The 12330-nt window shown below is 40.3% G+C and overlaps 1 protein-coding gene across 1 annotated transcript; it reads left to right on the top strand.

Moving 5' to 3' along the window:
• Positions 1–3469: 3469 nt before the first annotated feature.
• Positions 3470–8496, top strand: LOC123388165 (zinc finger protein 25-like). Its single transcript, XM_045067371.1, has 3 exons — positions 3470–3599; positions 4743–4839; positions 7390–8496. The coding sequence occupies exons 1-3, from the start codon at positions 3470–3472 to the stop codon at positions 8438–8440; spliced, it is 1278 nt and encodes a 425-aa protein (XP_044923306.1). The 3' UTR covers positions 8441–8496.
• Positions 8497–12330: the final 3834 nt, after the last annotated feature.

Here is a 12330-nt window from a genome sequence, read left to right as displayed (position 1 = left end):
TTTTTTTGTGCCTCCTTCTCTGCACACATGATGCTTCCTTTTCTCTCTAGTCAGCTCCTCCTTGGCTTGTCCTGCTCCCCCTTTCCTGCTCAGGGGGCAGGGGAGGGCAGTTTTTAGTGCAAGACAGATGAGTGCTCTTCTTCCTATCCATCACCACCCCAGCTAGACGTCCCTTTCTTTTCTCCTCTCTCGCATCTTTCCTGTCTCCTACAGGCAAAAGTTGCCCCCAACATTTTAATATGTAACTCTTTCCATTTTCATATCCCCGGTTAGCCTGGGTTTCATCAGGCGGCCTACTGTCTTGTCATTTCTGATTCTCCATACTCAGCACAGAGCCTAGCACAAAGTAAAGACTCATTAAACCTACACACATGGAGACTTCTATTTAAGGAAATAGTTTAAGAATCTTATGGTTACAATGGGGAGATTTTTACACTGAAATTTAAAAATGTTCGGTGAAGTCTACAACAGAGACTCCTATGGAAAAATGTTTTAAATATCCCCATATTATTCATATTATTCATTAATGATCTGTAGGAGAAGGGTGCACATGTGGGTCTGCTTTCTTGTTTGTGGACTTGGGTGTTTTCAGCATCATCAAAGTAGCCAACACAAACATTGTAAGTCAAATAGCCCAGTCTGAGATGTTGGTTTATAGCTATATTCACAGTGAATGTATTCAGCTGTAGTAATAGAATACCCTGTTAATGGGCTAGATAATGAGTGCTTACTTGTCTCAAATATGAAGTCTATAGGAAAGCAGGTGTGGATTTTTAATGACCAGCTCAATGCTGGCATCAGGGGCAAATGTCCTTTTTCATCTTTAAACTTTTTATTTGACAGAGACACAGCGAGAGAGGGAACACAAGCAGGGGGAGTAGGAGAGGGAGAAGCAGGCTTCCCACTGAGCAGAGAGCCCGATGGAGGGCTCATTCCCAGGACGCTGGGATCATGATCTGAGCCAAAGGCAGACACTTAACCACTGAGCTACCCAGGCGCCCCTCATCTTTACATGTACTATTTCTTAGCACATTGGCTTCCATCCCATTCTTTTTGCTTCATCGTTGTGGGCTTGATCAGCACCACAGAGAATCATGTCCATATTTGAGGCAGAAATGAAAGAATAGGAGCAAAAGTCCTCTGTTCTTGGTCTTCAAATTCTGAAAGAGAAGTCTTGACTAGCACTCTTTCCCTTACATTTTTTTTCCATCTTTTTTTTTTAAATAAACATGTAATGTATTTTTATCCCCAGGGGTACAGGTCTGTGAATCACCAGGTTTACACACTTCACAGCACTCACCATAGCACATACCCTCCCCAATGTCCATAACCCCACCCCCCTTCTCCCAACTCCCTCCCCCCAGCAACCCTCAGTTTGTTTTGTGAGATTAAGAGTCACTTATGGTTTGTCTCCCTCCTGATCCCATCTCGTTTCATTTATTCTTCTCCTACCCCCTTAGCCCCCCACGTTGCATCTCTACTTCCTCATATCAGGGAGATCCTATGATAGTTGTCTTTCTCCAATTGACTTATTTCACTAAGCATGATAACCTCTAGTTCCATCCACATCGTCACAAATGGCAAGATTTCATTTTCTTTTGATGGCTGCATAGTATTCCATTACATATATATATATATATATATATATATATATGCAACATCTTTTTTTTAAGATTTTTATTTATTTATTTGACAGATCACAAGTAGGCAGAGAGGCAGGCAGAGAGAGAGAGGAGGAAGCAGGCTCCCCACTGAGCAGAGAGCCCGATGCGGAGCTCGATTCCAGGAAGCTGGGATCATGACCTGAGCCGAAGGTAGAGGCTTTAACCCACTGAGACACCCAGGTGCCCCACCTCATCTTCTTTTTTTTTTTTTTTAAAGATTTTATTTATTTATTTGACAGAGAGAAATCACAAGTAGATGGAGAGGCAGGTAGAGAGAGAGACAGGGAAGTAGGCTCCCCGCTGAGCAGAGAGCCCGATGTGGGACTCGATCCCAGGACCCTGAGATCATGACCTGAGCTGAAGGCAGCGGCTTAACCCACTGAGCCACCCAGGCGCCCCCCACCTCATCTTCTTTATCCATTCATCTGTGATGGACATCTAAGTTCTTTCCATAGTTTGGCTATTGTAGACATTGCTGCTATAAACATTTGGGTGCACATACCCCTTCGGATCACTACGTTTGTATCTTTAGGGTATATACCCAGAAGTGCAATTGCTGGGTCATAGGGTAGTTCAATTTTCAACTTGTTGAGGAACCTCCATGCTGTTTTCCAGAGTGGTTGCACTAGCTTGCATTCCCACCAACAGTGTAGGAGGGCTCACCTTTCTCCGGATCCTCACCAGCATCTGTCATTTCCTGACTTGTTAATTTTAGTCGATTTAGAAATGGGAATTATCTGATCCCTGCCTTGTCAGATATTCCTACCAATAAAAAGGATCAGGAAGGCTTTCTCTTCACAGAAAAAAAGGACAGTGTTACCACTCAGGCATTTCCTGATAGCTGCTTGGGGGTGGAGAGAGGGAGGGATTTGGGGAAGGGGAAATCTATTCCTTAAACCTGAGTGTGCAATAGTTCTGGAATCCTTCCTATCATTGGAGAGAGAATCAAGCTTAATGGGGCCAGAAAAAGGGGGTGGTCTGAAAGTAAAAGCCAAAAACCTCACATGTATTCTTCATATGATTCTGTCCTTTTGGAGCTTTACTGAATTGAAACTTGGCAATAATTACTATTTGATATTTCTTCCTTATCTGACAGCCTCCTTTGTGTGTTCCAATTTGGGAGCATCCCTAGGTGAGTTTAAAAAAGAATTTAGATCAGTTTTGTAAATTGCTAAAATATCAAACAGTAAATTTATCTTTGACATCCACATAAATAATCCAGTAACACTTTTATATTTACTATTCAAGAAGGAGTTTCAAGCTTGAAATTTTTCCTACATATTTCTCCAAGCATATTTGAACCTCAGCCTTGCACAATTAAATATCAGTCTCTGAAAAGTACTTATTTGGAAAACTCCAGGTACCCTTTTACTTTGTAAGACAGTCAGCTTTCTAGAAGATGAAGGACGATCTATGAAACCAATTAAGATTTCTACCTAGATGGGAGGGACTTTTGCAACTTTCAACCTAATCCAAAAGGATTCTGCTATGAAAAAAGGCTTAAAAACACATATTATCTTTCATAGTATGAACGAAGAAGTGTCCCAAATCTCCTTAAACAGAAAATTCAATTCGATTTTAGCTCATATCTAGAACTTCGCAGATGTCTGCACAGAGTCCCCACTGCAGTCGTTCCCCTTACCACCACCACCACCACCACCACCCCGCCCCCCGCCGCCTGTGTAACCATGGCAATACCCGGAGCACATTTGCTCAAGATTTCTGTGTTCTGGTTTCAGGTGAAAGAAAGCATGGGGTGTTGTAATGGGCTGTTGTAAACGACAAATCGTGGACTAGATCATGTTATGGGACGAATTAACGTGCAGCATATTGCAACACTCGGAGTGTTATCCGTGGAAAATGGAGCGGAGAACTGGATTATCCCAGAGCAGAATTTGAGGAGAAGCGGCCTGAGGTTTAATGCTGCTGCTGTTAGTGAGCGCAGAAGGGGGTGGGGAGTTTTTTGTTCAGTAGAGGTGAGTGTGTAAGAAGGGAAATTTGTAGGAAAGATTGAGCTAGGGAGGGTGCCTGTTGTAGCTTCTCAACCCTAAGAGGCTTTTTAACTTGCAGAGGTATTTGTAGACCTCATGTCCTAGCATACATGTTGTATGCATGTTGTAGTTCCAGAAGTCTGATCAGTTTTACACAAAACTGTGTGTGCTTGTTTAATTTGTGCGCTTGTTTGTTTGTGCCCATTCATTTTGTTTGCATTGTCTTCTCTGTTGAAAAAGGCACTAGGTGATGATTGGCCTCTGTGGAGATTTCTCCTCTTCCCTCTATAATAGCATAGTAGAGTGGCTGAAAGCAGAGACCATGGAGCCAGACTTCCTGGGTTTAGGCCTCAGTATTCTTGTCTGTAAAATGGGGATAAAACTAATTTCTACCTTATAAAGTTGTTACAAAAGAGTACATGAATTAGTGATTTTAAAGTCCTTAAAACAGTACCTAAAACAAAATATCCTGGGGCTCTCTGAGTGGCTCAGTCAGTTAAGTATCCAACTTTTAATCTCAGCGCAGGTCTTGATCTCAGGGTCATGAAATCAAGCCTGTGTCATCGCTGAGCATGGAGGCTGCTTAAGATTCTCCCTTTCTGGGGGTGCCTGGGTGTCTCAGTGCGTTGAGTCTCTGTCTTCAGCTCGGGTCGTGATCTCAGAGTCCTGGGATTGAGCCCCACATTGGTCTTTCTGCTCAGCGGGGGACCCGCTTCCCTCTCTCTCTCCCTGCCTCTCTGTCTGCTTGTGATCTGTTTCCCTGTCAGGTAAATAAATAAAATCTTTAAAAAAAATATTCTCCCTCTCCCTCTGCCCTTCCCACCTCTCCCCCACCACCGTTCACTTGTGTTCTATCTCTTAAAAAAATTTTTGTCTTAAGTAAAATTATTGCCTGTTATTAAGGAGATAATAATATAAAGGATTGCTCAGTATATGCTTATCTCTGTTAACATGGCTACTCAGAACTAGATGAACATCTGCCAAGACTAAGTGGGACCTTCAGTTGTTCTGCTAAAGCTGCATTTCCTCATCCTTCAGAATCCCTTAAATTTCAAGTGATCTGTATTACACACATTCCCATTAATAGGTTACCATGTGAATAAGTCGAATGGAGTCTTCAAGCTGAAACAAGGAAAAGAAACTGTGGATATTGGAAGTGGAATTTCCATACCGGAATTACCCGGGTGAGTGAGGACCTGTGGCGCCTGTTGCTAGTGAGGTGGTTGGTGCCTTTTGCATTATTAAATATTTTTAGGCATCTTTTAAAATGCCCTATAATGGGGTGCCTGGGTGGCTAAGTGGGTTAAAGCCTCTGCCTTCAGCTCAGGTCATGATCCCAGGGTCCTGGAATCGAGCCCTGCATGGGGCTCTCTGCTCAGAGGTGAGCCTGCTTCCTCCTCTCTCCCAAGGATTCTTGGATCTGCATATGCAAGTACCATAAATCACACCTCCAGTTTTTGTTTTTCCACATAAATTCCTCCTTTGCCACACTTTTAAAAATAGACTTCTCTTTCCTATATATGAAATCTAATCACTGCCCAACCCCATCTTAGATTTTTATCTTTCTTCTAGAATTCCGATATACTGGAATTCTAGAACACTGTGATCTCAAATCTGATGATAAAATTTTCTCCAAATGTCCTTCCCTCCCTTTACTAACAATGAGATGCCTCAGTTATTTTCAACACCGGTTTTATTAACTTCCTTTTTGCTCTTTAAACTCTGAAATATCAGATTATAAACCTTTATGCCTTTCCTCAACTACATTATTTCAGAGCTGATGCCTCCTTTTACATGTGATTTGTCTTTCACACAAAGTATTAATTATTATCCCTTCTAAAATCTACCACACCTTACTCGGGAGTATTGTAACACGAAGATTTAAAAAGCTAAAAACAAGCCAAAAGACTACTAAGATGACCTCACTCTGCCTCTGTAAATGCTTTTCTTTTTTTTTTTTTAATTTAAAGATTTTTATTTATTTATTTCTCAGAGAGCGAGCAAGCGAGAGCGAGCACAGGCAGACAGAGTGGAAGGCAGAGTCAGAGGGAGAAGCAGGCTCCCTGCGGAGCAAGGACCTGAGCCGAAGGCAGCTGCTTAACCAACTGAGCCACCCAGGCGTCCCTGTAAATGCTTTTCTTATACTCCTGACTTGTGTACTTAGCTGTTGCCGGGACCAGGAACAATGTCTGGTTTCTAGTAGTTGTTTACTAGGTATCTGTTGAGAGACTGAATGTGAATTTTAGTAAGAGGCAGGCACTGTCTTCTCTGTGCCCTTCACAGTAACTCCTGCAAGGGTTCCCCCTTTCCTAAGACCAGAGACACAAAGGATCTTGGTTCCTGAGTGTCCCAGTTAGCCTTGTCCAGGTTCTCATCAAGCAACATCTTCTATCTTCCCCACAAATGCTAAGAAATTCCAGTCCCAAGCCTCTGCTCATAATCTTTCAGTTTCTGTCAAGCATTTAATGATGAATAAATATGAAGGTCAGTAAGTGTTCCAGAATGATGTTGAGTAATTCTTTAGAGATCATGTAGTAAATTGAAGCAGAGAGGTGGGAACTCAACTATGAAAACAGAAGACCAAGCCTGAGAGCAAGAGCTCAAAGTGTGAAACTGTTCCTCCACACACGGGGAAACCAGTGTGCACAGAAAATCCCATTGGCGTTGGCATCTGGATTGTTGTGTGCAGGTACAGAGGGAAGCAAGCAGAAGTTTACAGTCTGCTAAAATAACAAAGCAAATGAATTTTGAGCGACAAAGACCTGTTAGCTTTCCATCCAGTTTCATCTTTCCCCTGATATTCCAGTAGACATCGCTGTCTACTAATTTTTCTTTTCATCCGACTTCCTCTTTCTTGTCTGTCATGGGCTTACAGCATTCTGAGTCCCAAAGTCGTCTTCAGCAGCACTCTAAAGATCCTTTCTTCTCTGCTCCCTATTCTCCCCAACCCCTTAACTTTTTCCTCCCAAGTTTTTAAAGCCATATTTTTTGTAAAGTGCTAGAAGTACTTAGGTTTATAACTACATTTCTTCCTGGGTCTGATACCATAGTTGTTAATGTTTATGTGTTTTTTCTAAACCAGTGGGTTAGAAGAAATTTGCATTTGAGAGTTCCTTTATTTGGGGAGATTGGCCTGAAGCCTAAGAATTAACGCTACAACCATACTAATAACATTTAGATTTATATAGTACTAAATTTTGGATTTCTTTATAGAAGATCTCTGGAAAGTTCATGACAGAGGAGCAAAATGCCAGGAAAGCAGAGCTGAAAATTCAAGGCAAGTCCAAGATTCTGATTTTAAGATTAGAAGCCTTGTAATAAGAACGTGAGTACTGGAAGTGCGACCACACTAGTTCACACTAAATGTGAGAAAACTAACACTGGAGTGCATTCCGAAGCATATAGCCCAAATGGGAAAGTTCTCTTCCATAATGGAGATCTTATGTAGGACCAAGATATTCCAGCTTTGAAGTTGCCTTTTAATTCTTCTGAGGTACACAGTAAGGGAGGCATTGTAGATGGGTCTCAGGCATTTGAGAAACTCTGTGCATACAATGCAAGGGAAGGTTCCTTCTACCAAATGGTAAACCACAGTGGTGTCAGAGAACATTCATAGTGGAGAAACTGTGAATCTACTCTATAGATTCTGTATCTCTAGACAGGAAAAGTCTCTAGAAATTGGGTTCTCAGCGAGTGTGCCTTAGACATTACTGAATTTGGAAATTTCTCCCCAGGAATGGAGAACTCACAAAACACCAGCAAACTCAAGCCAGAGAGAAAATCCATAAATGCAACGAATGTGGAAAGTCCTTCTGCCAGAAGTCTATCCTCGTAATACATCAGCATATTCATTCGAAGGACAAACCAGGGAATGCGGGGAATCTGGCTCTAGAAATGGAGACCGCACAGTACAACAGAAAACTCCCACCAGAGAGGAAACCCTATGAATGTAAAGAGTGTAAAAAAACTTTCTATCACCTGTCATCTCTTAGTAGACATTTGAGGACTCATGCAGGGGAGAAACCCTACGAATGTAATCAGTGTGAGAAATCCTTCTGCCAGAAGCCACACCTTGTAGAACATCGGAAAACACACACAGGAGAGAAACCCTTTGAGTGTCATGAATGTGGGAAGTTCTTCTATGTTAAGGCATACCTCATGGTACATCAGAAAACACACACAGGGGAGAAACCATATGAATTTAAGGAATGTAGGAAATCCTTTTCCCAGAAATCACACCTCACAGTACATCAGAGAACACATACGGGGGAGAAACCTTACAAATGTAAGGAATGTGGGAAATTCTTTTCTAGAAATTCACACCTCAAAACTCATCAGAGAACTCACACAGGAGAGAAACCCTATGGATGTAAGGAATGTGGGAAATGCTTCTACCAGAAGTCAGCCCTCACAGTACATCAGCGAACTCACACAGGGGAGAAACCCTTTGAATGTAATAAATGTGGAAAAAGCTGTTACTATAAATCAGACCTCATGAAACATCAGAGAAAACACACAGGGGAGAAGCCCTACGAATGTCATGAATGTGGTAAATCTTTCTCCGTGAATTCAGTCCTCAGATTACATCAAAGGACGCACACAGGAGAGAAACCCTATGAATGTAAGGAATGTGGGAAATCCTTCTCTCAGAAGTCACATTTTATCATTCATGAAAGAAAACACACAGGGGAGAAACCCTATGAGTGTCAGGAGTGTAGGAAAACTTTTATTCAGAAATCAAAACTTACCACACATCAGAAGACACACACAGAAGGAAACAGCTGAAAAATACTATGTATTGGGAACTTTTTTTGGAATTCATCCTTTAGAATAATTGGATAATTCACACAAGACAAAAAACTTAGGAATATATCTATCTCATCTCAGAAAATTTTGGTCACAGTCTGCCTTGACAGAAAACAAAAGACACAGAAATTCTTTAAATCTATAAGGGAGAGATTTTGACAGCATGTCAGACTTAACTAAGTACCAGACAACTGACAAATTATAAAATCTGAGGGAGACCATTCGTTCAGAAGTCCTACTAGATTGCAAAACACAGAAATCACATGAGAGAAATCCTATAAAAACAAATGAGTATCAGGAAGTTTTCTGACAGGGCAGCCATCGGTAGATGCCAAAGCTCACCTGAGACGCTCCTATCAGTCCCCTTCCTGAGCATTCCGAAACCGCTGACACCAGGTGCACTTGGAGCACTCAGAGGTGTAACTGCATAGACCACCTGTATCGAGAAATGCTGCTTCCGTGAACTGCAGATCCATGAAGCCAGGCTAGAACCTTTGCAAGCATTCCAGATATGTGTAAGTTTCTTGACAAAAATTCAAGGAGAATCTGTACTGAGTGGGGTTAACAGATACGCCAGAAGTCATGTTGCAGCAATTAGATTCTGAGGGGTTTTCTTTGCTTTTTGAGTTTTCTGTTTTTTTTTTTTTTTTCTTTTAAGGAAACCTACCAATGTCCAGACATTTTAAGCTTTTTTTTTTTTTTTTAAGATTTTATTTGTTTAACAGACAGAGATCACAAGTAGGCGGAGAGGCAGACAGAGAGGAGGAAGCAGGTTCCCCACTGAGCAGAGAGCCCCATGTATGGCTCCATCCCAGGACCCTGGGACCATGACCTGAGCCGAAGGCAGAGGCTTTAACCCACTGAGCCACCCAGGTGTCCCCATTTTAAGCTTTTTAAAAAGGACAAACACATTGAAAAAACCAGGTGACATCCTTGCACACATGTGAAGAATCCTTTAGTATGTAGAACTAATGTGACTCAGCACACTGCAAGACAGGCTGTGGATGTTTATGTGCATGTGGATCCATCCGTATTTGTACATAAGGAAATATGTAGCTTTGGTTCAGTAGTTTTCATGAATGTGAACATACTTCACATTACATCTGGGCAATGACTCCTCCTGTTACTCTAATGTGTATTTTAAATGTAATATTCTTTTAAAATTGTAACACTTCTTTTTCTCCTATTTTTTTGTATTTTTTAATGAATATAGACGTTACTGAACTAATTGTTAAGAAAGATCAGTGAATTTTACATTAGGGGCACATTTATTCATAAGAAAAGACAAATTATTTTTTAAAACAGCTAAAAATGCTCTGTTAAGTAGTAGTATCTATCTTACTGTTGATATTTTAGCGGGGTGCAGAGCTATCTGCATTAGAATTTTGTATGTTTTAAGAATGTTCTTCACTGCCTTTTTCTTCAGAGTAGAAGCAACATTGTAGTGGTTAAGAGTGGGAACTTCAAAATCTTTTGGCCACAGCTCAAATTCCAGCATGGGGCATGCCACTTAACCTCTCTGTGCCTCTGTTTCCTTTTCTATAAAAGAGAAGTGATAATGATGGGATTGCTTTGAGGTATAAATGAGTTAATATTTTTAGAGCACTTAGAATAGTGTCTGAGACACAAGAAAAGGACATGTTAGATACTATTATTATAATTGGTATTTGTTCAATAATGCTGGAGAAAAAAAAGTTTGCTACCAGCATTCACCACTCACTTTATTGCTGTAGTGCCTTGGTTTGGCTTGGTTGTGCATTTTCCCACAAGTGATTCAGATATTCAGATGGGACCCAAAGCCTGTTTCTGTAGCCTACAAGCCAAGAGTGGTTTTGCATTTCTAAGTGGGTGGAAGCAAATAATATTTTGTGACATGTGAAATTATATTCAAATTTCAATGTCCATAAATAAAGTTTAGAACACTAATAAATATCATTTGTCTCTTTTGCCTGAGGCTGCCTTCAGCACTACAAGAGAAGAGTTGAGTAGTTCTGACAGAGACCATATGGCTCACAGAGCCTACCCAGCTACTGTCTGGCACTTTATGAAATTAAGTTTTTCTGTTACTTAGAGCTGAAAACACCACAATCAATGTATATGATGTACTTTTCTGTATGTTATGTTTCAGAAATGATGCATACAGCAATTTGTGGATGGGTGGTTTTGTGCAGTGTATTTATTTTGTACATTGTATTTATATGTTAAACACCTAAGCATTTGAATTTTTTCAAATAAGTGTGTTTTATTTGTTGAACTCTTATAAAATTGAAACATTTTCTGATGGAATGTAGTGGTACATGTATAAAATAAACATTGTCTAAATTAAATCAAATTGTTAATTGGTCCTTACTTAAAAAACACTCCCTTATTTTCTTCCAAGTCAGCGGCCAGTGTTCCCTATATCATTTTATAATTTTCTCACTATCCCATGAGCATCTTTGTCATACTTAACTAGCATAATCTAGTAACAAAAACCTTACAGTACCCAACTCCACCAGCTTCATTACTAGTAACCTACATTACGAGTATTACTAGAGTACTAGCAGCATTATTTTATTGCCTAAACTTCCTGATTGCTAAATGCCACTCCAATCTGAATCCTGCCACTTTTCTGCCCCTTCCAAATGAGGACTTTATTGAAGCTCAACTTCATAAACATGGCTTGATTTGTCTGCTGTTGACCACTAATGAACACCTGCTTGTGATACTCAGTAATTACTTTGTCGTCTATGTAACTTCTGAATACTCAAAGAGAGTAGAGTAAATACTGTTACCAATACTCTACCCAATACTAACATGAGCATGCCATCTTGCTTATAGCTATGCCTTTGGAGAAGTTCTTTATTTCAACCTGCTGTGAGAGCAAATATGTTTCCTAATTTCCCCTGGCTTTTCAATCAAAAATGAAGAAGTATTGCTTTTTGCCCTGAAACAAATAATACATTATATGTTAATTAAAAAATCACTGCTTTTTGAGGAAAATCTAATAACTCTGTCAAACCTGTCATTAAGAAAAAAGTCTGTATTGACCTGTACCCCTGGGGCAAATAATACATTATGTTAATAAAAATAATTAAAAAAAAATAAAGTCTGTACTAATGAGAAGACTTTAAAGATACTCTGATGAGAATAAAATATTCCTGGCCTTCGAAGTCTAGAAGGGTGGAGAGAGACTGCCTGCCTCTTGGCCACAGTTTAAATCCATGAATTAGTAACCACAAGAGTCAGTGGATCAGAGACAACGGATCACCAGATCAACTGATGGGTTTTTCATCAGCACACATGCTTACGAGGGCCAGCCAGCCCAAAAGCTCCACAATTCTGAAGGGCAATTGGCAATAGCATTCACTATGACTATGTTCCATACAGTCAGAAAGTCAGCTACATCCTCACTCCAATGACCAAATGTTTACAACTGAAAGCCAGCCAGTCAGTCCTTCAACATTCTTGTTTTTGAAAGCCCACCAATCCCTGAATCCATCTCCCAAGTCTTCTATCACTTCTTACATTCCTGTGCTGATTTAGAAGTATAGACCATCTTCGGTTAGTATGGTGGTCAAAGAAAGACAATATCAGACAATATCAATTCCTTCTCTTATTCCATTCTAAAAAGCTATATTTCTTTCTTTCTTTCTTTCTTTCTTTTCTTTTCTTTCTTATTTTTTTTTTTCATTTTTCCCTCTTCTATCTTCGCTGGCTTCGTGACTTGCTTTGACTCAGTAGCATATGGCAGAAGTCCCAGACCTTTAGGAAGTATGGCAGTTTCCACTTTCCTTCTTGAAGCTAATCATCACGCAGAAAGTTCAACTAATCTGAAATTACAAAGCTGGGAGGAAACTCAAACCAGGAGGAGAAAGCCCCATTTAATT

The sequence above is a fragment of the Mustela putorius genome, unplaced genomic scaffold (assembly GCF_011764305.1).
Source record: "Mustela putorius furo isolate JIRA1106 unplaced genomic scaffold, ASM1176430v1.1 tig00003890_pilon_pilon_pilon, whole genome shotgun sequence".
Taxonomy (NCBI): Eukaryota; Metazoa; Chordata; class Mammalia; order Carnivora; family Mustelidae; genus Mustela; species Mustela putorius.
Note: the sequence above shows the minus strand (reverse complement) of the source record. Positions and strands in the feature narration are given on the sequence as shown.